Source organism: Vanellus vanellus (genome assembly GCF_965231255.1).
Source record: "Vanellus vanellus genome assembly, chromosome: 8".
In the NCBI taxonomy this organism is placed as follows: Eukaryota; Metazoa; Chordata; class Aves; order Charadriiformes; family Charadriidae; genus Vanellus; species Vanellus vanellus.
In genome coordinates, this window is record NC_138913.1 from 6213328 (window position 1) to 6239555 (window position 26228).

Below are 26228 nucleotides of genomic sequence, written 5' to 3' on the forward strand. Positions count from 1 at the left end.
TTTGTTCTGCACAGAACTTGAGAGAGGGAAGACAGAGGGAGACATTAATCCCACCACCTGGGTCTGCAGCATCCAAGTCAAAATCTCCTGCCAGAGGGACAAAGCAGGGCCTCATGAGCTTTCCCCCAGAGCTGCCTGGCGGTGGCACTCCTCCTGCCCACCCGCAGCTCCAGGCTCCCTCAATGCAGCAGCAGCTGCTTCTACACCCAGCTCTGAAAGGACGTCATCGAGCAACTCACCGTGCTCCTTCCTCAGACTACTGCAAGCCCAGCTCACACTAGCCAGTGGACAAATAAAAGCTGCTTGGAAGCTTCCAGTGAGGCAATGGGAATGCACTACAGGAAAAGACAAGTTAGAAGAGGTATCAAGAACAAGAGCATCTGAGCTATGCTATCTTTTCTATACCTCCAGTCTTTAAAGTTCACTTGTCTCAACATGAGCTAGTTCTGACTGCAGTTTTCAGCCCCTCACGCCTAGGTGATAAGGAACCTGAACCCTGAGTGTTCTCAGACCTTTTCAGGATCCACTCTGAACCCCCGTTTGAGAACTGCTGGTCTAGTTTAACTAGCAGCATGTGAAACTACAAACCTAACAACTTAATGCCCTCTCAGTACATAGCAGCATACAAAGAGTAAAGTAACATGTGCTTCAGTTACCTCTGGCAAGAGTATCGTGCCACTGCATTTCAGTAGCCTGACGATAAGGATTTTGATGAGACATCTACATGGTTTATAGTATTTCCAGACTTCAAGAAAATACTACAGTGGCAGAGATGAGGGTAAGCATACACAAGGAAAACCGGCTGCCAACCTACCCCTTACAAAAAATTTGCTCAAGACTAAAAGAAACTCAGAGAGCACAACTAAATGCATAGCATTTTACTGTTATTAGTGCTTCCACAGGGTCTGTGGGCACTTCTGTTACTTCAGTCCAAAAACTGCTGTATGTGGGAAAAAGCTTTCAGAATACAGCAACAAAATTTAAATTGTTTAAATTGGGGTGGGTGCTGGGGTGTTAATCTTAAACTTATTAAGATAAAGTACACGTTGGGGAATATTTAACCTCTCACAGCATATTTCACTTCATCTTTTTCCATGAACTCCCACTTCAACTCAAAGTATTACTCAGGCTTTACCCTGAACCTATTAATTGTTGGAAACTACAGTGGACTACCTGGTATAATCAAAGGAAAGGTTTTAATATATGGGAAAATCCCATATATTTAACAAAACATCACAGTAACACTCATGCCACAGTGAAGATGTTGGCATATTACTGTCGGTTCTGTCACTGAGAAATTGTTTAAACCTTCATGTTGACCCCCTAGGATTCTTTCAAGGAATTGATACGTGCGCAGATTTTCAATGCAGGTCCAAGCTTAATATTCATTGCACTCATAAGGTGATCCTCCTTCAACAAGAGGAGTGCTTGTCCATCAATTTCTTGTGCTCTAAATTCATCCGCAATATCTTGACAACCTACACGGCAACAGAAAAAAGAATTACTGAGTTAGAAATGTGCATTCTTAGATGCAATGACTCTGTACAGACCACAGCTCTTCAGCTACACAATTTCCAATGCTTATCCCTTTAGCTTGCAAAGGTATATGCAACAGTTCAATCTTACGATGGGAACTTCTGAGATAATCTGAAAGTAATTTTTACTACAGCCTCTAATTTCACTGTAATTATTGGAGAATTACTCATTGGAAATTTCAAGTCCTAGCAAAGACAGATTTCTCATTTCATTAAGAGGAACAATCGCCATGATCTCATGATTGGAAAAGACTGGCAAAATACCACTGAAATAGCAATCAAGTAAGAGCATAATTCAAGTGGGTTCTTTCCAGCAATAAAAAGATATGCATATTCTACTGCTATGTACAGCTCAATGAGAAAATTCACATAGCTTCCAAAAGGTGTTAATTCCCTCTGTATGTTACCACCACTGGGTTAAGTAAACAGAATTTTGATTTATGGGCTTTAGCATAACGGTCTCACAACGACATTTATCATCAGTATCTTGAGTGAATATTCTATACGCAGCAGTAACTCATTTCACAAATGCAGCTTTAAACTAGTTAAACTATTTTTTTTTTTAAAATTATAAACTCTTTTTCTGAACATGAAATAACAGGGTCTCAGGTTACTGAGGCCTACAACATAAAAAAGAGGACTCTTCGTGGGTTGGGCTGTCCCAAGTAACTGAGGGCCCCTTCCCACTGAAGAACACTGTGGGAACAAAAGGTTCCTCAAATGATGTTCTGGACATCTGTTAAGCAGAAACAGTCAGTTATGCCTGGCTGTATGGCAGCTCTGTTATATGGACAAATGTCTTCTAACGATGTGAATAACAGCACTCATTGTCAGTTGTTTATTTGAAGCGTTTATTTGAAGCTTCTTCCCCCATAGCCACGTTTTTCATGTTTTTCATATATTTATGTTCTCAATCCAGTGGTCTCTCCATCCATCTCAGAGCCAAGATACATTTTAATTTGTGCTCTACCTTCCATTCCTGCTTTCAATTATTCCTCACTTAAGCCTATTTATTTTTGGCATTTTATGTTTTCCCCTGTTCTAAAAGTACCCTGTTACAGAGATATGAAAATACTGCGAACTCCTTTTCCACCCCAGATGAGAGCAACTGACTAATTTCATGTCCTCTTGCATGTTCAGATTTCAGTTTTATAAAGAACAGATAGTCTAATTTCCTGATGGATTTACAAATGTGTAAGAGCCAAATAGAAAGGAAGTGTGAAAGGAAGTATAGACATCCAAACCTTAACTCATTTGTGTTACAACTGTGTAGCAGTCGTAACATTCAAGGTTGGAAAAGGTTAGCACGACACAAAGCATTTCTATGCAACGTCTCCTAAAATACCTTTTATCAAAGCCATTTTGGAAAAGCAAAGAATGAAAGCTGAATGTATTTCAGTTCCCTCATCCAAGCCCATTCAGGCATTCTTAAGCATTTTCGCAATTTGTTGTTGTGCAATAACTTAGCTAAAAAAAGGATGGGAAGAGGGTGAAAGACCATTAATCTTGCAACTGAGGAAAGAAAGGAGGAACAATTCTGCTGGGGCTTAAACTGTTACTGTCTCTTCCTCCCAGAAAAAATAAGTAACGGTAAAAGTGTCGTACAATCTTCATTTCTCCAAAAGACTCCAGAGGAATTCAGGAGAAGCTTGACAAGGCCACTTGACTCCGCAGGTAGATCTCAGCTACAGACTGATGCAGAAAGCTGTAAATCAAACCAGATGTCCCTAATGTTTATGAAAAGCTGACAAATCACCATCTCCTACAACATGGCAGATGGTCTGCATGGACTGCACCAAGTATACATTGCAAAATAGCATAATGAAAGCCAGTTATATTATTTCTTGTATTATTCAATTCTGACAGCATAGGAAAAAACATTTTTTCAAGAGAGTAGCTTGAGAATATATTGAACAGAATAAACCCCCAAATTGCCAAAAATATGGATGTAGCTATGGAACTATAAAAATTCTGGCAGGTTGTGAATATCATTTTAAACCTATTGAGCTTTTTAAAAAAAAGTATTTGAGAAACTAGGCCTTAATATGGATGGGAATGCGTATAATAAATTTTCTATAAATACAGAGAAATATAAAGGTTTTTAAAAATCCTTATTTATAGAACACAAAAAAAAAACCCAGATCTAGCAGCTGGTGAAATATTCTAAAATAATGGTTTCAGAACAGAAACCACATTTTAAGAATTTTTTTTTTGTTTTCATACTTGCAAGTGAATTGTGTCTATGTAGTGCTTTAAGTTTTCTAGGACAGGAAGTTAATTCTTTTGCAGAACCTAGGATCAAGAAGTTATTAAGTAGAGCCTCAAATCTATAAAAATAGTAACTCAAAACAGCAGCAATATAGTTGTATTCCAGTAACACAGCTGAAGTACAGAAAGGTGAATGACCATGTCTTAAACCTAAGGAGCTTTGCTCGTTTTTACATACATCATTGCAGGTTACCAGAAGCAGATAATGTAACTTAATGGCAATTTATAAAGTATCAGAAGAAAGGTACTTCAAGGATGACTTTTGCTGATTTAAGACATCCCTTACTCAATTCTTTGCCTGACCTACTTTATAAAAGATTATCTGTCAGAACCCATGCGTAAGACTTAGCAATGAAGATGCATTCCTTACAGGTTATTAGCCTAATGGGATAACACAGAAAAACTGTTTAGCATTCCAGAAAAAGTAGAAAATTAGGAACAAACTTAAACCAAGTCAATGTTTTGACATGTGAGTTACGTGGGTAAGCACAAAAATTCTTGTATGATTGCTATTATGGACACCTGCCTTGTCACCTGGCAGGATTACCGTACCTGATCAGATAGAATGGCATTCTTGGGAAAGAGTGGGGAGCAAAACTTTAAAGCTCATGATAGTGAGGAAATGATAAATAAATGTCAAATAACCTGAAGATGATATAAAGGTAACTGTGAATATTAAGCTAAAGAAAAGGTTTGTAAATAAGGAGAAACAAGATTATTATTTTTTTCTGGGAACAGACTGTGTCTACCAGTATGCAGAGTCTATACGCAGAAGTTCTCTGCATTTCAGTCACTGAGCAAAGCTCTGCAAAACAAAGTTTAGCTTTATAGAGGAAACTTGCTTATTCTTTTTTAATGGCTTGTATAAGGACAGGTCTTTCAAGTTTTTCAGTTTTATAACGGGAAATAACTCTCTTCTTGCTTTTTCTACTGAATAAGCAGCAAGTAAGGAGGGAAGAGAAGAAAGAAATGTAAAAGGGAAGAAGTGTGTCTGATCTCTCTACTGACCTCTTGAGAGAAGTCAGACTGAAGGGAGGAACAGCTCTAATCTCCATCAGCTGGGATGAAACAGCAGAAGTGGAACTAGTTCTACCAACATGGGATTTGTGCTGAAGGAACAAGCAAGAGGAAACAAATCACATTCCAGTTTCTGTCACCAACTAACGAGTACACTTGTGCTGTTACCACACCACCTTCTCATCACACTGACGCTAAAAAGCAAGGAACTTCACTGTTAAAAGAAAAAAAAGGAACAAGTCCTTACATACCAGGCAAAGAACGTATAAAGGCCCAAACTTCATCAACAGTCCATACTGATGGGTCAGCTTGCACTACTGGTAACAAGTCAATGCTCTCTGGCATTTTCCTAATTCTTAGTTCCCTAAGTTCACGTTCTCTCTCTCTTTCACTCTGTCTTCGCAGACGGGTGGTCATGGCAGCTGGAACAGCATCTTCATGAGAAGCCGCATCTTCTTCTGCAGATGGATAAGTAATCGGAAGCTGGAAAACGTAGTACAAATACACTACAGTATTATATTTCATTTGCAATTCCCAAATCAATGCCATAGTTTTAAGCAAATATTCCACAGACCTGTCTAAGAAAATGATCTCGCGACGCCCCATCAGGGCCACTCGGTCGACGCCCGCGTCGCCCAAGACTTTGGCTATCTGATTTCCGATTCCAACGACTGGTCTTGTCTGATGTAAACAGCCCAAATTTCTTAGTGCAACTAAGGCTGTGCCTAAAGAAGTAAGATATATTCAATAATGCACTAATAGTTTTTTGGACTGAATTCAATCAAGTAACCATAAAATTACAGTGTCGTAGAAATGCTGCCTAACTAAAGACAACAACAGCTGCCACAGAAATACAAGAGAAAGGTATCTCAAACGCCATTTACTCAAACCCCTTGTCTTGATGCAAGGTCAAGTACATCTAGATCATCCCTGGAAGATGTTTGTCTCTTCCCATTCCTATTCCATGATAGAAATACATTTGCACTTTATCACATAGTCCAATCCCGCTTCTCTAAAATGTCCACTGAAAGTCTAAAGTCGCATTGTATCTTTTGCTTCCATTTTCTCTACCTAGCTGATACCCAGTCAAAGGAGGATGGAGGCAAAAATTCCCAATTTAAGATTAAGGGGCCAAATTCCTTTTTAAGATTATTTTGCTGGTAGTGTCACAACAAGTACCAAATCAAAAATACACATTCCCACTACTTAAAACAGGAATGTTTCATATTGGAGATTAAAAAAGTAGCAGACGTAAAGGAAAAGATGGTCTCCAGACACAGTGATGCAAAAAAAAAAAGAACTAAGTGGTGACTAGAAATGGGAAACTATTCCCTATTTCTAAACCATCTGGGATTAAATATCAATTTTCCAGCTGTAATGATGGAAGATTTCACATTCAGATGTTGACTATGAATTCTTCCTCTCAACCAAAACAAAATAAAAGCAACATACTAAACCCAAAGAGAATCAGAAACGAGCTGCTTTGCTCTGCCAACCATGTACAAGCAAATGGCATCACTTCTTATTTGAAGAAAGAAGAAGCTTTAGAAAACACTAAATTATTTCTGTTTATTAATATTTCTATTTTACTCTTTGCAAGTAAAGAATTTTTACACTGTTACTAAAAACATTCTTAAAATGTTTTTTGTCTGTGCAGCATTTCAATTATGCCAAGATAAATTCAATGTGTTTTTTTCCCTAGCATCGCACAAAACTGTAAGAAAGCACACTTAGCCCAGCATTCTTTCACTGACATTGCCCAACATCAAGGGGAAGACAATAGGAATATGCAAAATATACACTGATTTGTGGCCCATGAACCTCTGCACCGATTTCCAAACACTTATTATCCCGTAATGGATTTCTATTCCATGATACCCATCACCTTCACCATAAGCCCAAGAGCATTCACAGCACCCTCTGGAAAGAGGTCCACAATTTTACTGTAATTCTCTTTTTCTATGTTCTTGAAATATATTATAATCCACCATAGTCCTTTGTATGCATATACTCTGCAAATTCAGTTAGAAGGCTGTCATGTTTTTAATGTTTCTTTATTTTTCAACATCAGATACTACTTGGGTACTATTCCATTAATCACATAATGATAAATAATAACTAGACAGAGTACCTTTTGGCACAGGATGTGGAGCAGAATCTTTTTGACCGCAGAAACTTATTAGAATATCCCATTTTTCCACAAAATTCACACTTCAGAAGATCATTTTCAATTTCATCCAGTCCCTCTAAAGAAAGGAGTGAGGCATAAAGAAGTCAGTTTCAATGACACAAAACTGTTTGAATTTCTCATCTCAAGCAGGCAGGTAGAAGATTTTCAAATACCTAACACATTTAATTAAAAACTATGATTAACAGAAAATTATGCAAAGCTAAGCAAGTCATAGATTCCACTCTCTATAGAAAAGATCTTGAGCAAACTGAACCTTACTGAACCTCCAATTAAGTTACTCAATGAACTTAATCAGCTTTTTGTTAAATTTCGAGCCATCCATGAGGAAGTACACCCTCAAACATAGCGAACAATTAAACAGAAGTGTTACAGTCCTCATAAATTGCTTATAAAGGGTTCATTAAGAGAACCAGGCATTCCACAGTCTAAATTCAAGCTCTCCTGTAATGACATAATGCATTAACCTTTTAAAATACTTTCTTTGAATAAGTAACTGCTACAACCAGAGAAACTTGTGAAAGCAAGTAAAACATTGAATCTTATCTATGAAAAAGATAAGCTGCATATAAGCAATAAAAGGATTATAGCATCAACTAATTTACAGTCTACTGTTACAGAATATTTTTCTGTTACTAGTGAGATGAGGAGTACCTTCTCCTGCTCCTTATGAAGAACTCAACAACCAGCTGACAGAAGCACCAGCGAAAGGAAAAGCAAAAAGGCCCAAAAGAAAGCAGTACAAGGCACCAAGGCAGCATACATGTCACATGCTGAATGTCTATGCTTTCTTCTGCTGCGAGAGTTTCATGGGTACAGCATGGTGTGTACATAGTTTAGAATAATGCCACCATATCTGCAAAACAACTTCACTCTGGCACAGAAAAACACCCCTTATCCTCATGCACCATCTGTGAAATGCATCGTAAGGAGCAAAGGAGTGAAACTGGCACAAACTGAAATGTAACATTTTGTGGTCATTCAGGTTAAGTAAAAGAACTGCATGCCACATGGCTGCAATCACAGACAAAATAGATCGCTCAAAAATTCAGAGCACTAGAACATACATTTCTCCCACATTTTTAATTTACCCGGGCCATTGTTTCATATACTTTGCCTCTTGCTATTCACCTTCTGCATTCATACTTTTAATTTTACATAACCAGTTGCAAAAATTGCAAACTAGTTTTTTGTTCTAAACTGTTAAGCTCTGATGCCAGCTAATGCAAAGGCAGGTATCAAAGTTTAATTGAAAGATTGTAACTATGAATTTGTAAAAGCCTGTCATAGAGATGTTAACATACTAAACTGCTTGCTAACACTAACTATTGTACCAACAAGGTAAAAAAAAAACCAAACAAAAAAACAAACAAAACAAAAAAAAACCCACTAGTGCAGCAAAGAGCTGAAAATACTGAAGAGGGTATTCTAATAACATATCTGATGTATCAGGGCTCAAAGACATAACTGAAGTCAACAAATCCTCCAGCAGTGTGAGACTGAAAATTACCGTGTTGCAAGTCTCCAACTTAGTAAGCTGGTATCACCCAAGGAGTAAAAACTGGAAATTGTAAACATACTAAATCTGACCAACCTTGCAACCAGAGATGCATCCTTCAAATAAATCACTCTCTCTCTAAATGAAACCCCCCAAAATCCTCACTCCCAATCCAGGTGGAATAAAGTGACAATAGAGTGAAGCAAAAGCTGATGCTAAGAGCCTTTTCTTCTGCGTTATTAGGTGCTTCTACCATAAGTGCAATCATACCCTGGTTTAGTATTAGAAAATCTCCTTTGCTCAACTTCTGCATATGTGGATGTGCCTCAGTGCTGGATGTCTCATACTAGCTCATCTAATGAGTAGTTGCAAATTGTCTATATAACACAAGCTGTCAGGAACAACATCTAAAAACAAAACCATGAATGTTTGAATAATTCCATAAAACAACAGACACGCTGTTTGACATCTGAGAAACAACATAGTGCTAACACTGAAAAGTACTTAGAGAATGCTATTGAAAAGAAAACTGAATTAAGATCTACTGTAACAAATTAAGGGCAAAATAACTATTGCACAGAGCTTCAAATATTCTAGAAGATACACCAGATGGCAAAGTTTCTTTTGTTTGTAATATTTTGGGTGAAAAGAGGTATTAAAAAAAAATCAAGAAAGTTTATTTAGTAGCAATTTCCTAAGCACAGTCATGAGCTAAGAGATTTACAAGTCTCACTTTGTGTCTAGAAATGTAGTATAACCCCACTGAGCTGTAAAATAACCAAAAAATGTAAAACGAGTCATACAATTTACCAGATAACTTTTTTTTAAAGCCTCTTGTGCTTGATGCTTTCATGTCACTGGACTTCCCTCAAAGAACTCATTAAATGGAAGCTCTCGCTGAGAGACAATACCAAAAAAATAGCTGCAATTTTAAATTAAATGAAACAAAGGTTTAGAAAACTTCCAGTCACACTGCAGCCCTCCACTATTAATATGCCAGATGCTTGCCATCTAAAATTTAGTCTGCTGTGCCTACGTGAAGTGTTGTGAAGGATAAGGTATGGGCCTCAAATTATTTTACAGTAGAATATTGTGTAATATATTCAAAAAAAGGACTCTCTAAAAACCATTTCTTCATTTTGCTATGTAGACAACTTAATTCCAACATAATCAAAAGACAGTTACAGTTACAAAGCAAAGCACTTCAAACATCTGCCACTGCCTAAGCTAGGCTGTTACTGCAAAATGAGAAGGGCTGAGAAATGCTAGTAAATGCAATCATATAATCAGCCCTAATTTAGGAAATCCTGTTTTGTGTTTCATTTTCAGGCACTGCTTCCACAGTTTCTGACTTCTTTGCACAGATGTTATATCAACGTGTAGGAGGACTGCAGCCTATCAGTATTTCCTTTCAGTGATGTGCTTCCAAGCCAAACCAGCTCCTACTAAAAATCACAGCCACAGGTAAAAATACACTCTTAATTTTAAGCAGAGATACATATTGCCTGAGCAGTAAAGTAAATCAGAATTAAGCAAGAATTCCAACTACGTTTACATGACTTCACTACCAATAAATACTCTTCTTGAATTCAGAATGCTTTCTAAAGCATGCTTTCTACCTTGTCTGCAATCCTTCACTTGGGTATGACTCAATACACTTACAAGCAGTAACAGATATAAATCATTGTGGTAAAAAATAATGTAGCAGAATCTAATGAACTAAAAGACTGAATTTCAAGCTAATTTGTTTGCTGAGATACACGATGGATGCAACCAGCTTCCCTACTGCACTTCAGTACCATTCACCAAGGCAGAAACCACAGTAACTAACAAAGTGCCATTGGGCTTGCTATCTTGAAAGTTCCCATGAGAAAAGATCAGGGGCACGGACTGTTTTAATTAAGTGACAATTTACAATGCTTGGAGTGGGAAATAGTTGAAGCACAGCTATGGTGACAGGACACCTGGTCAGGACAGGCTGTCCTGACTTTTTCCAGCCACCTCCCTGATACAGACCTGTGGCAATAGCAGGCAATGTATTTGTCCCTTCTTACCCTGCTCACTACAGTCTTGATACGAAAGGGGAAAAAGAACTATTTTAGGAGAATGAAACTAAGAGTTGCATTAAGACAAATTTAAACAGATCACCAAAAACAGCAACTGCGCAAGCTGTGGAAGAGAAAATCCAGAGGTGGTTGAAAAATTCTGGCCTTTCAAATCTTGGATGAATTGATACAAAAAGGTGAGTTCTGGGTCAGTCCATGGTCTAATGTCCATTTCATAACACTCATGAGGCTACCTACATTTCGGCTTGAACAGTAATAGTGGTGTAACACATCCAAAATAATTGATTGCTGAGTTCTAAAAAATCCATGATGATCATAATTTCTTGACATTCGTCTGCATCTACAGCAACTGCTGTTATGATGTGTAGCTAGTAAAAAACTTTTGAAAGCAGTTTCTATTAGACATAGTGTAAAGACTGGAGAAAGATTCCAGAAGTACAGATGGGATGGGATTCTGTAACACATACAGAACTGAAGGGGAGAAAAATGGATATTTAAACAAAAACTACAAACCTTCTGCAATCATATCCTCTATCTCTGTGTCCGATGAGTTGTCTGCATGTTTTGTATTCTGCATGTCTGATTCAACACACACAACACTCATGATTTGACCCTCCACTAGCAATCCTTTCTCTGCAGGCTGTTCTACCAGCAAAGATGAACGACTTACCTATTGCAATAAAAGTAAAGCAACAGTGATTAACTGAACAATGAATAACTGAAAATAGTATTTGCAACTTAGCAGTTGTAACTGAGACTAGAATCAGTTTCTGTTCTGTATCAATGAATCATTATTATATAGTGCCAAAGCTCTAAATACTATTTCTCAAACAAATACCAAGACTCACTCCCGCCCTACAGAGATTGCAATTACATTTAACAGAGGAAGAAACACATTATATCTACAGAAATGAAGGACTGGGAAAATGAGAGGCATTAAATTAGTTAGTAAGGCAGGCTCATAGGTTTTAAACTGTCCATTTGTGGATTTAAATTTTCAGCAGTAACTCTTACCAAACACAGTACTGATCACACCAAGCTCAGTACAGGGCTTGCCAGTCCACTGAACAACAGAATTTTAACATTTTAGAATTTTAACAGACTCATCTCAGAGGTTTAAATTAAGATATCACTTAAACTGAGGCATCTAGGAGACAGAGAAACGTAAAACAAAGTTATTGCAAATGGTAGCCTAACTACTGCCCATAGTTATGTCTGGATATAGCCTATTTACTCAACTGTGTCTCTGTTTTCATTTACGTGCCTTGTCATCCAGTGAGACTGGCAAGCCAAAAAGTAGTGTGAATTCTGATTATGTACATAAGAAAATACAAACAGTATACAAGTATACTGAATGCTGTAAGAAACAGGTTACCAATCAGTGGAAAACAGGTCAAAACCAACATTTGAAAAATGATTCAAGATCTAAATAGCTACTAGCCACAAATAACATCATCCTTAAAAGTAGTTTGTGTCAAAAACTAGTAGTAAAAAATTCATAGCAACTTTTACACTTACAGGGAACGGCTCTAAGCCCTCCTGAATCACGAAGCCTTCGATCACATGGGTCAGGATCTGTGGTTTAACAATAGCCTGTGGAGGTTTATTTTCTAGGCTAGGAATGCTATTGGGCATTGATGTGCTGTTGCTCCTTGTTGTTGCTGCTGGAAGCAAAAGAGGTGGTGGTGGAATAGAGGCATGTGAAGGATCAGATGGAGATTTAATTACTGAGGCACTGACTGATGATGTCACCGAAGGTAGTCCTCCATGTTCTGAAAAAAATAACAAAGTATATTATGTTTTTATCACTTATATCCAACTGTTTGCTCAGAATTCTAGAACTAAAGGGTGGTAAACACACCCACCTCTGCACCCATCATCCTGTAACACAGGCTTTTCCCTATGGTTTCTAGATTTTGCCTTCAAAACAAGATGGTTTTCCTTGAAAGACTATTCCACAAATTAACAGTTCTCATGTAAACATTTTCCTTTACTCAGTACCTAGTAACTATAAGCATAGTTGGCCATTAATTACCTACACAAACCACAAATCCATAAGTCAAGAGCAGAAACAAGCATTTTCAAACATTGGATCCTCAAGACTGAGCAGCTGAGGTATTTCTAAAGAGAGTTTCTTTTCAGGGATGTTTTGAGCCTCAGGTTACAAGTATACACAACATCAAGCCACTAAGCACCCCTAAGCACCCAGTTACATGTATAGCATATTATATATAGAGAGAGTACATATTTGTGTATTTAGCACATCAGGGAATTTACATTAGTTTGCAGGACAACAATTGATACAGGCATGTATATCTTACAATTCACTGAAGAAGAAAAATGTTCATCGGTAGCTTTTGCATTAGAATAGCTCCTTACTGTGGCATATAAAAATGGTGCCAAAAAGAATCATACAGTGTAGGTGACTCCTGATTACTGATCCTGATTCTGCAAAATCAATCTTCAAATCAGATCAGTCAGCATACTTTGCCCATATCACACAGCTTACACTTAAAGATTAACTGGAGATTTACACTCCTGTTAAGATTTTAGTATAAAAGTATATGCTAAAGAGCTCAAATAAGCATTTTGCATGCTACATGTTATCCAAATACATATATAAGCTACACTTTTGGGACTGAATCATTTGTTCTATCACAAGGATTTCCAATATATTTCATATAGTTTCTTTTACTTAAGAAAAATATATGACTAAATTAGATAAAGATTGATAAAAATTGTAGATTTTTATTTTAAGACATCAGTAACTAGTAGAAGTTTCTAAGCAAAATAGCTGCCTTAGTTTGACATTTGTTCTCACCTGACAAAGGATCTTCTGAATTAAGTGCCTCTCCATTCCCCAAGGTTATGGCTGGTGGAGACAAAGTGGGTGGCGTAGGTGTTCTAGCCATATGGACACAATCTGAATCCTCGGGCATCTCTTCTTCACATACATTCTCCACTTGGTAAATCTGCATCCAACAAACTATTGCTTTAGAGAGATTTCCACTCTATCTTAATACCTTAAAAGAGTTGCATAAATACAGTTTTTAAAATAAATTACCAGTTAAAATGTTAAAATATGCTAATCTCCTAATAAAATACTAGTTTCCAAACTGCCTACAAAACAATGAACTCCGGGGACATCACAATGTCTATGAGAGCAAAACTGAAGTATTTTGTTACAAATAGAAAAAATATAAAGAGGCACAGTTTTCCTATCAAACAGGCCAGAGAACTTGACTTTTTCAGTGTCTTATCTTTAGTTTACTGTATTTGTATTTACACACACATTTGTAGCTATTTAAACACTTCTGTAACATAATGACAAGTCTGCAAATTGTTCTCTATCTTATACAGCAGTGTAATCAAACTGAGTATTTCAGAAGAGTCCACCAAGACTATCAAGCATTAGTGGTTATAAGAGATTATGAGGTATTTTCCTTAAAACCATTAAAGCAAATTTACATGAATTACTGACAGCCAATTTAGCAGATTAGGATGTAAAACACCACCTCGTCGAAAGCAAACCTGCCTTCTACTCTTTCACCCAATTTCTACATGAACTATCAGAAAGTTGAGGTTATCATTAGCCTCTTAATATAAATTAAAAATAAACAGCACACCTTCTTCCTTAACCTGTTGGTAGCCTGAAAAAAAGCCTACAAGAGCTGTTCCTTTGTTCACACTAATCTCATTAGCACTAAAGCCTAGCAATGCCATCTTAAATGTCAGCATTATTTGCATATCATTTAATTTCCCTGATGTTTCACTGTTCATGATTTTGGTTCAGTGTGAGTGAAGCTGAAACCTTACAAAATGCAAACGTCTGAGACCAACATTGAACTAAACTAAAATGGCAGCGATGGGGAACACCAAGATAGCATCAAAACTTCCCTTATTTTTTTATGAAGAGGATCTTTTCAAAGTTAGTACAAAATTAATTATCCAGAACTCTATTATCTGAATAATCCTCTATACACCTTCATACCTAGTATAGTGATGATTCTCCTACTCAAAATTTTGATTGCCTGTATTATATTTGCATTAACATATGGCACATTTATCAAAACTCATTTTGATGTAAGTGTTGACATACGTTTATTTGCTTTTTTAACTTTAGATATGCTGCAATTTCATTATGAGGTAAGATTTTAGGTCAAAAAGTTACACTTTCATAATTCTTGGTTAATATTATTGATTGATGATCCATTACAAAAAGACAAAAAAAAATCAGAGCAAAATGTCTATTGTTTTTTTAAAACTAATTTCCGTAATCAGTAGGTTTCTTCTGGTGCTCTGTCTAGCAACTGGTTTGGCTCTGAGGATAAAAGACTGTAATATTACCACTTACCACTGGAGTTTCAATTGGTACCGATGGCTGCACTTGAAGATTTACTGCAACAGTTTGCGGTGGTGGAAGAGTTTGAAATGGCAGCTGGACCAAAGCTTCTGCAGCGGGAAGTTCCTCCTCAGACACCAAAGTGTTTTGAACCAAAACCTGGCCTTGGGACAGAATTTCAGGCTGCACTTGTAAAGACTGCACAGACTGCAACGGCAGTTGTTGAATTTGGGTTGAAGATGTTGACAGCTGAGGAGGAGCTGCAAGAGGGATAGGCGTGGACTGCAAGGCTGAATATTGCTGGTGTGGTGTCGAGGACACGATCTGTTGGCCTGGGGAAACTAAGCTGGGCTGATCTACTGATCCTATGTGTACAGCAGGGGAAGATGGAAGTGGAAGATGCGATGGAAGATTAAGTGGCTGTGCAATCGGTCGAACTGGACTGGTAGTAGTTTGCTGAGGAGCAGTCTGCTCTGGCTGAAGAGCTGTTGGCACGAGGGAGTTTGCCTGTGACTGAATAAGTGCTTGAGGGTGAATAATTATTGTGGGTGATTGACTAGGGGAGTGAGAAGGTGGAGGGGATACCACTACTGACTGCTGAGCTGACTGAGATGGAGTAGGAGATAGTGTCAGAGGTGGAGGATGGATGTGAATAGGTGAGCAATGAGACTGGACACTGCTGGGACCCGAAGGAAGACCATGGCTTGGGAGGGGTAGACAGTGCTGTGACGGAGGGGGTTCCTGACCCGATGGAGTCTGAAGTGCAATTGGCTGGACTTGCTGCTGCTGTTGCAGTATCAGCTGATGATGGGAAACCTTTGGAGGTGGTGAATGAAGTGGGATCTGCTGATGTTTTACTAGAGAATGAGATTGCAATGGAGAATATGAAGCTGTGAGGGGGGGAAAAAAAGTGGCAATTAGTACTTATTTCTTTAAGTCCAGAGAACATTATAAAAACATTGAAAGAAAGGAAGTTTTTATTTTAAAGTAAGACCAGCATAACTTTTTCAACCCCTTGGATCTATGTTTAGAAATATCTTCTTTGACAGCAAATAGTACACAAGAACAATTTATTTGGGGAATATATCAATTTCCAAAGCAAAATGCAGCAATGAATAGAGAACCATAGCCATGCTTTTTACATATATATACACACACATAATGTACTTTCTATATAAAAGTATCTAAATATCTTTTTGATGCTAGTTCTAAGATTATTGCTGATCCAGCCTTCACTTATTTAAGAATTTCATGCAACTTTAAATGGATTTAACCTTTGCTTTGAAACAGACCAGAATGGAAGAGATAAGCATGTCACAATCAACAGGATTTGTTGTTAACTGCTAAGTTAAAGTTTAGGTAATACCATTTTAAGAGACTAAACAAAATTCCAAGAGTTCAGTATGAATTAAAAACCTTTCAAAGTATTTGCTTGAACTTGAACACACAAACTGAAAGGTATGAATCTAAAAATACTGCAGCTTCCAGAGATATTGCATCACCTTTAAGTGAACTAGTGACTTGTTAGTAATTCCTTACAGCACATGCCTACATATTTTCCTCCACGTGCAAAGCTCTTCTTGCTTTGTCTTTTCCACTTGAGAAAAAACTCATTTATGTTGTCTTTTTTATTATTTATTCTGCTAGTGAAGATGGATTTTTTCCTTACACAAGTGAGTTCTAAGAGCATTAGGGCTCAATACCTTACCTCAAGAATGTCTGCCTCGCAGTCATACTCCTTATCTAAAAGCTGCTCTTAAGCCAAGCTAAATTCCACAGAATTCAGACCAAATGTCCAGACTACCCTTACTCTTTCAAAATAAGGAAGCTAAAATGCAAATACATTGCACGCAATGTAAATGCCTATCTAACCAACTGCATGCTTATTTTGATTTGTCTTAATACAAAAGATTCTGGGCACTATTACCTATGGATTTATAAAAGTACTTGATATGAGAACATTCTGATGACACAGACAAGATGGGAAAAAAAAAACAAAACAACAAAGAACCACAAGCAAAATAGGTTTTCCTGAGAATTACGAGGTTTGAGGTGGTTTCAGACCACATATTCCTTCCCAGAGATTAGGAATGACATATCCTGACAATGAACATACAGACAGACCAGTAATGAAAATCATGTTTGTATTGTGATTCAGCTGTGTATTGCAATTGCCATATTGGGTTTGTTTTGTGATTTAAGAACGTTGCTGTATCACGCTGCTTAAAGTCCTGTGTAACATCCGATATAAACAAATAAGTAAATTTACTATTAAACATTAAACTTTCTCCTACGGCATATCTAAAAGAACCCAGTCAAAGAGCATTGGACTCTGACAAAGCCATAACATAGTTTTAATTTAACTTTAATTAAAATAACTTTCTTATAGCTCCATTTTATTCCTACCTGGTGTTATTAAGTGATGTATGCTTGACGTCCGTGTGACTGGTGTACTCCGACACTCTGGAGTTGGGCTCTCGCCTTTTCTATTGCTTTCTGAGGGATCTGGTTGGCTGCCCTTGGAACTGGTTACAGGTTTATTAGGGCACAGAGACAATGACTGAGTTTGACTGCTGCTCTTTGGTGGGCCATTCTGTGAACTTGACAATACACCCAACTTCTGACTGCGCAATGTCAAGTTCTGAACCTGGGAAATGAGCAAAATGTAAAAAAACCCCAAACTATATAAACATCTATGACAAACATCCAGGCAAAAATAGCAAAAGAATAACGTTATGTAATGCTTCTCACCCCATGTGATCAGAATACGTAAGGAGTTAAAAATCTGCATATCAAAGCATCTTTTAAGCCACAAAATTTAGAGAAGAATAGAGAAGAATTACTTCAGTGAAAAGAAAATAGAGGAAATCTTTTTTCTTATTGAATTTTTAAAATAAATGGGAATGCTTCATTATGTTAAATTAAACTTGCATTTTTTTCTCTTTTATTGTGCCTTCAAAGTGAATGACACAAAGCATCTTAAGCAAATGCAATTTTTTTAAACAGACGCTGCAGAAGTGCAGTGGTCTGTAAGTATGTTTGCAGAGAATAACAGAAAACAGAGCCTTGGGTAGTCAATGGGACCAGAATTTGCTGTATGTTATCCATGTCTTAACAAACCTGAGCCCTTCATTTCTACAGCAATATTAATGTAGCTTTTCATCATGACACCTCCAATGTCACATGAAACAAAAGGTTTGCCTTCTGAAATGTAAATCAGTCAGTGATTATTTTCACTAATGTCTGTTTTACCACCACCAGATTCTGTGTATAATGATGCCAGCTTTCTAAACCTACATCCTGAACTAGAACTTTATTTTCAAGGAAAAAGACTGGCCTTGTAGCACTAATTTACATCATACGTTACATGAAAAAGAGGACTAATTATTATCACCATCCACTATTTTGATTACATAATCCCTTCCTCACTGAACAGTTAGTCCTTGTGTAACGAACAGCTAGTTGACATTTTACTTCTCACTGTTCAGTGTGTTACCACAGGATACATTCAAATCCTGTTCTGAAGACAACGGTATTTGTTTCCTTATTGGCATGCCTGACGCATCTACTGCAATCCTATCTCTGTGAGCACAAATCAACCTTCAGCACATCTGAACAGATAAGGTAACTAATCTGAGACATCCAGGTCATAAATGAGGGGGGCATATATTAAAAGAAGAAAGTATGCAAGCAGAAAGGAAGAGGAGTAAGTAGGAGAGAAGTGTCAGTTCACCTAACAGGCCGTGTTAGGTGTGCCACTGAGACACTGCTAATCATTGATGAACTTCTGAGTTTCTCTGGTATTTCTACATGGAAGACAATACTGTGAGATCCCTATGCTGTACCTTCACAAACATCTCGGCTAAGTGTAATATACACATCTACTTATATAACCAAAGGTCAACTAAATTTTGGAAGCAATAGTGGGAAGGCTTTGCCATGCCCTTTCATTAGGGCCCAAAGATAAAAGCCCTGGTCTCACAGTCCAGCCTATAGAATACTGAAAGCAGGGTTCCCATTAGACTCTCAGTATCATAGCATGCCCTCTGCTTTGCTGAAAACTCAAATGAAAGCGAAAGAGAGCCCAGCATGTGCTGAGAAAGTAACTGAAAACATACTTAAAGGAAGAGTTACATAGCTGCATTCAAGTCAAACTGAAAGCAAAGCTCCAGAAAAAAGCTAAAACAAGTTAGGAATGCCATCGAGAAAAGAGCACTAATTCAACAGTCAGTGGCAGAAGATCTCAGTTTGACTGGATTAAGACTGACACAAGAACATTTATTACAATGGACAAACAATGGCAAAGACTAGTACCTCCCAACACTTGCATATTCAACTGGTATAATGCAGAATATTCAACAGGTATAATTTACTTGGATTTCTGTAAGATTTCTAAACAAGGTCTGTTTACCAAAGGCTTTTAAAGAAACTGCTAAGATAGAAGATCTTTCACGAGAGCATAAATTTGTTAAATAAATGTTCGTTTTTCACAGCAGAAGACTGTGACAAATACGTTCTGTAGATATCTGTGCTGTGACATATGTTTTTTCCAGATGATATACAAATAAGTTGAGCAATGAAAAGGTGATACAAGTTCAGCTGCTAACATGAAGTTATTCAACATAATAAAGATGAGAGCTAAATATGAAGACCTGAAATGTCATATCCAGGATCCCAATTTTACATATAACATGATCACCTCTAAATGTCTGATGACGGTAAACAGAAGACACTGAAGTAATACATAACCAGTACCCATTACTAGTTTTTATAAGCAAGTAAAACTTAAGCACAATGTTTCGTTACATCTCAGTTTTGGCCCACTCCACTGGCCATACCTTTAAAAAATTTACACAAGCTCACCTGAGTAGCTGCAGACTGACAGGAAGATGAGGAAGATGACGAGACAACAGGAATGTCAGACTGGACAGCAGCCACAGTGGTTGCAGGAGTAAAAATAAGCTGTTAAGCAAGAAAAAGTATCTGGTAACAAACGGAAACTTTGAAAATATGTGAAAGAAACGCAATAATTAAAAGAGACATACATAAGTTATATGTAGTGATGTATAGCTTCTTTTTTTCTTTTCAGATGAACTTACTCAAAGAACAGTTTGTCATGGTAGTTTAAGTAAATAAATTTAAAATATAATAATGTAAAATAAATATAATAATGTAAAATATTTGTTCTACATATTCAGAAAAAAATCTCTCATATATAAACACACATATCATCTTTCACACAAGCATCTTAAAGAGGACTTTCCTTTCAATATTACAAATTAGTGAAACAAAGGCAAAAAAAGTCAAGAGAGCAGCCCAATATCTACAATGCTACAGAAAGAGAACTTACAAGATCTTCCAATCGTTCAAAATATTATTTAACAAGCAGAGTTGTTATATCAACTTTAATTATGCTAATCAAGTTTAATAGTAAGAACAGGTATCATACAACCACCCTGAAATTACCGACTTCCAGCATATCTAACTGTCATTAATTTCTTTACAGGCAATATAGCAAAGACAAGCTTTATGGAAGGCTTGACACCAAATCATTAGTTAGTCTTCCATATTTTTAAAGATACCTCAAACGCAAGGAGCAGCTAAGAAGAAAACACGAAGGTATTTATGTGGAATTGAATCAAGCTGGCAATGAAGCTGTTACTATGAGCTAGCTACAGTTAAGGGTTGATCACACAGATTGTAAGGTTCAATTCATATGAAATTCACTAGAGAAAGTATTAAATTAAATTAAAAATTAATACAAAAGAAATCACTAAACAGATTTTTTTTTAAAGTTCCCCATTAGGAAATGGAAATGCCATATTGACAGGAAATTGCAAGAATCTCATGAGTTTCAAGTAAATCCAAAGAGAATGAAAGCTATGTATCTAACACGAATTGTAGAGACAATAATGCAAAGAACAATCTTAGTTAAATACACTAAAAAATTAATGAAGAGTCAGAATTCTGAATGTTGCCAGTTGTGCTGGTTTGGCCTGGGGTAGAGGTAATTTCCTTCATAGTAGCTAGTACAGGGCTATGTTTTAGATTTGTGCTGGAAACAGTGTTGATAATACAAGGATGTTTCCATTATTGCTGTCATACGACCAGGCTAAAAACACTTGAGCAAATTTCACCAGAGAACTGAGCTACAGCAATACTTTTGCTCCTGATGTCTACAGTGGTTCAGAAAATACGTATTCACAAATTAGTGACTAAATTCTCAGTGCTATCTGAAACTCAAGAAAAATATTTATAAATAATTTATAGAAACAAAAACTGAAACAGTTAATTTTTTGGGGGGGAGGGGAGGGGGACCAACAGACAGACCAAAACCAAGCTTAAGAACTGTACTCAAAACTTACCATTTGAGCTCGTAGATACATTTGAGCCTGGCTCGCACTCAGGGTTGGAGAGGTGCTCCCCAGCAACATAGTCTGTTGGGTAATACTGCTGCTGGTGGTGTTGGAGGTCTGTGAACGGCTTATTATCTGTGCAGGTGTAGGAGAGGTGGAGAGGTTAATCTAAGGAAACAAAAATATTGCTTCTGTCATGGAAATTCATTCATCCTAGGGTCTAAAGCCAGAAAGCCTTTGACATAAACAGCAGGGGCAGCTGAAATCTCTGAACTGTAAAGATATCAAAAATGTATTGAGCCAATCATCACAAAACTGGATTCTGGCAAGAGCATACATTCGCATTCTTAAACTGCAAACAACCATTCAGCAGTAAATAATAATAAGCAGTTATGAGTAGAAACAATGATATTATGATGTCTGAAAAATATACCTCATAGAAATACACATTTACAGGACATGTAGCATGAGCCTGAAATATTTTAAGAAAAATACCTGAATTTTAATATTTAAGCATTTTTTAATGTTTATATTATCTGACTGGCTGATACCTTTTGTTATGCTTGTTATACAACCTGATCAGGACACTTTTTTGTGCCACCATATATGCACTTTGATTACTCATTATACATACGCATATTTAAAAATGACTGGAGACCAAAACTTTCTACAATTTCATATGAAATGCTCCTCAACAATTGCTTTTTAGCATCTTCTCAAACAAAAGCTGTTGTGGTTTTGGTTTGGGGCTTTTTTTTTTTTTTTTTATTTCTAACCGGTCTAACAGAGTTAAGTGCCCAGCTCTTTTTCATCACTTACTCAAAAAGATTTCCTTGAAAAATCCCAGCCCAATTATTCTGTTAGTTTAACATCAGACATCTTTAAAGACTTCCCCTCCAAAATTTAACGAATGAATGATTTTACTTCTAACAATTGTAAGCCAAAGCAATGCTATGAGAGCTTAAAAAAAATATACAGTTAAACCACTGAAGCTATGCACTGAAGCCATGAACAGCTTGAGGGCATGATTAATAAGCAGGATGTCTGCAGGACTATCACAGTCCTAACTCAAGACAACTGTAGAACTGTACATAAAAGACTGTGCAAATTACATATCTGAAGATGCCACTTAAAGAAATACAACATGAACTGAACACAGAGCTGCTAACAACTGAAACCTGAGCACATGCCTAGAATATGGATAAAATAATTGAAAGTGCATAGAAGATGCATGCTAAAAGATGATATTCAATAAAAGAATGAATGTTATAAACTTTTAATCAGTTTAATATACATATGTGAGCATTAGATTTGGTGCTCTTTAATCACTGATACACAGTTATGACTTTAACCTAGAATAGTGCCCTGAATAAAGAAACTGATGTGAAAAATCTAATAAGAAACCATGTAAGAGATGAAAGCTCAGGAAGCGACTCCTGCAGCGGTCTGAACAGTCACTAGTGCTTGTGGGGTTAGCAGCTGCCCCTCAAAGCACCAAGAGTGGGCTGGGACTGTGGAAGCCTCCAATGCTGGCCAGCAACGATAGCTGCTGGCAGCATGCATCAGGATCACTAGCAGATGCTGGAAGCACAGCCAACACTTACTACAGAGTCATCATACTTCTATTTACTGTTTCTGTAATACTAATTTTAACCATACAAATTTAAATACTAGAATATTTTCTGTCTTTCCAAGTACTTAAATAATAACTAGGAGGGGTTGAGAATGGATGGAGGGCTTTGTTCAGTTACGTACCGAGGTCTGCGACATGCTTGACTGCTGAGTGACACTCCCAGTGGGGGAAGTACATTGCCTCCCACCTGACAGGCTTGCCTAAATAGCAAGAATACGTATCAAATGTTGAAATCAAAAAGTGTTTAAGTGATGTTCATATTATTGCATAAACCATCAGAAACATCCCTCTCTACCATTACCTTTTCTCTGAGTGAGCAGTAAAAATGCTTTACTCACTGGAATTACTTTTCAGCAAAGTGCACTCTGCACTACGGAATGCTATCTGCAAGGTGCTAAATGCCTTGAATTCCTACCCAATTTCAGGCACTGAGATTCTTGCAGATCAAGACTTGAACAAAAACTATCAGAGGTAAAGTCTACCAAACTGTTAATGATGGAGCTAACTGAGCTACCTGTGGTGCTCAGAACTTAAAATGTGACATCATTAAAAACTGTCATTATTATAACTCACATCATAATTTTTATTATGATTAGAATTCTCCAAAAATAAAACAAACTTTACAAACGCTGTAAAGAACACCCTTATATTGTAGAATAATAATTTATGTATGAACATCTAAGTGTCTATAACAGTACACTATTCCATCCCTTCACATGAACACAGGGACAGTGATTTAGATTTCTGTGTTAACAGACTGCATACCAAAACTTCTTAGCCTTCCCCAATCTGATTTTCTTTGCTCTATCTCGGTATAGGCACACACAAATCCATCACAAAAAAGTGACAAATCAATATATTACCACGATCTAATGGAAAAGGTATAGAAGAAAAAGCCAGGATCATAGAAGAGTCAGTTCTAGTTCTGACAACAAACAGCTACATCCCTGAAGTCTTTAACTCGGTTTTAGCATTTCCATGTGTATAATCATTAACAACCACCTATCTCTGCAAGACAGTATTCTCACTCCGAGGTCAACTGAGGTCAAAGGAAATATTTCTACTTCTTGAGTTTTCAAAATGGGTCTCCTCTAGTGTTCACTAATATTAAAAGCTGTGCTTCAGAAATTAATTGTCATTTACTTCCTACATTTCCACACTCAGAATTAAAGTTCAATTTTGCCATTATTTATAATGCAGCCAGATGTGTGGCAAAACACACTAAGATACCAGATGTTCATTATTTTTCTTTGATTTCACAAAGCTACATTGCTATTCATTGCCTTCCCCATCAACTTTTAGAGAAAATTGTGGGATGAAGATTGAAGTAGTCTATTTTTAATATTTATTTTATTACTGTTTGATGATTTACATGATGCATTATAATGTATGCAATAAAGCATGGAATGGTCGCCTACTGGAGCATCTGTAACACTGGACAAAATCCTCCAAATAGTTTGGAGGAAGATACAATTTAAAATAAGAAAGTCGTTAAAATACAACAGTGAATTATTGTGAGGCTTTAAGCTCAGGCACTTAAGCTGTTATTATGTTTGACAATGTTCTAGAATTGTAGTCCTACTCTAGAAAGTAGTAAACCATTCTTTTTCAGCAATCTTCGCTCTCACCTGTGGTACAGTTGCCAGACTCTGAAATTGGGTACTGCTTAAGTGCTGCTGCTGCAAAGCAGCAGTCTGCAGCATTAGATGCTGCTGTTGGGCTGCATACATCTGCTGGAGGTACTGAGCAGCTGAGCTAGGAGGACGATGCAAGGCCTGCTGAATAACCTGTGATGAATCAGTAGGTAATTAATTACAATTGCAAAGTACACACCATGCTGACATGATGCTGAAGTTTACCTTTACAAGGAAATAAACCCAAATAAATTCTTTTCACACCAATTACGTAATACTGAACTTGCTCCATCACTCTTCTCAACCAAGTCACAGAATATAGTCAACATAAATATATTGACGCTTTCAAGGAAAGCCTGACAATCAGCTGACAATACAGCATCATTCATAACACAACATCCAAACCTCTTAGGCTCTTGTCAACAAGTCCTACATAACATTCCGCTTTTTGAAAGATCGGGGAAGTATGTGAGAGATGCAATTATCAAACCCAATAGAATGGAGCGTGCAGAGTTCAAGGAGACCTTATTTAAAGAACAGCAAGAGGGGACTGGATCCAAAGCACAGATACCTCTGGATCCCTGTAGTCAACGCTGGTCAAACGAACAGCTTTATTTTGTGATATTTTGTAAAGGCTTATGTTAATAATTCATACCCTTACGGAATGGTGAAAAAACAAACTTTCTAGCATACCATTTCCCCCAGCCTTATTTGGGAGGCAGGCTCATACCCTGCACTATTCTTAAGTGGTTTGATAGCCTTCAGTAAACAGCATCTTCTGAAAACCAGTAAGTCGGATATTGAGAAAGAAGACAGCAATTAAGAACGGAAAGTTAATCCTGTGTAAAGCATCACGCAATGCCTGTATTTGGGAGCACTGTACAGGACAGGAAAGAATATCTGAATAGCCCAGTACCTGGACGGCATGCCTGTCAGAGCCGCTGTAGACAGATATCTGTGGCAGCTGTGTCCGGGAAGTGGAGGTGGTAGTGATAGTAGTTGTAGATGCAGAACATGTTGTTGTGTTTGGTTCATTCTCCATAGCTGTGCAGTGTTTGTCCAGCCTGGCAGAATTGAAATAAAAGTGGTTCACAAACAGAAGGCCAGTACGCAAAATTTAAAGGCAAAAAAAAAATCCAAGCTTTGCTAAGATAGAATAATGGACAATTTTCAAATGGATCAATTTGTAGTATTTGTTATTACTTGATGGAATTTCTTGAGAGATGTGATTATAATCTTCTAAAATCCATCAAGAGTAGCAATAGGTGACCAATTTAGGAACACATGCAAGATTTCCAGCAAGCTACACAGGAGTACTGCCGCATCCCTCTTCCTTACAGCATATCACTGAACTACTGGCTGATCATTCTGTACATAGAGCAAAACATGTTCTCGGCAAAAATCACTTGGTGGCATGCTCAACTTGGAAAGAGATGGAAAGGACGTAGAGAAAAATGCTTTTACTTTTTACAGCAATACCTCACAAAATACAGCAAGAGCCAAGGAAGAAACTACCTATTTGAAGCATCTCTGATGATTCCTCCCAGCCTTATGAGACTTCCCTCTGTGGCAGAGTAAATCTCTCTCCCAAAATGTTGTCTTTAAAACTGAAATTAATTACATACCTCAATATATGAGGGGTGTTTAGTTTCTTTTTCAGTGTTAGTATTATAATTAACAGGAAATAACAG

General features: G+C 37.2%; 1 protein-coding gene across 1 annotated transcript; it reads right to left on the reverse strand.

Moving 5' to 3' along the window:
* Nucleotides 1–1157: 1157 nt before the first annotated feature.
* Nucleotides 1158–25579, reverse strand: PHC3 (polyhomeotic homolog 3; the record flags this gene model as incomplete). Its single annotated transcript, XM_082487154.1, has 14 exons — nucleotides 1158–1478; nucleotides 5072–5303; nucleotides 5395–5533; nucleotides 6940–7066; nucleotides 11086–11242; nucleotides 12091–12344; nucleotides 13394–13544; nucleotides 14927–15804; nucleotides 17321–17561; nucleotides 19778–19876; nucleotides 21280–21438; nucleotides 23026–23103; nucleotides 24532–24690; nucleotides 25454–25579. The coding sequence occupies 14 exons, from the start codon at nucleotides 25577–25579 to the stop codon at nucleotides 1324–1326; spliced, it is 2955 nt and encodes a 984-aa protein (XP_082343280.1). The 3' UTR covers nucleotides 1158–1323.
* Between the last annotated feature and the right edge of the window lie 649 nt (nucleotides 25580–26228).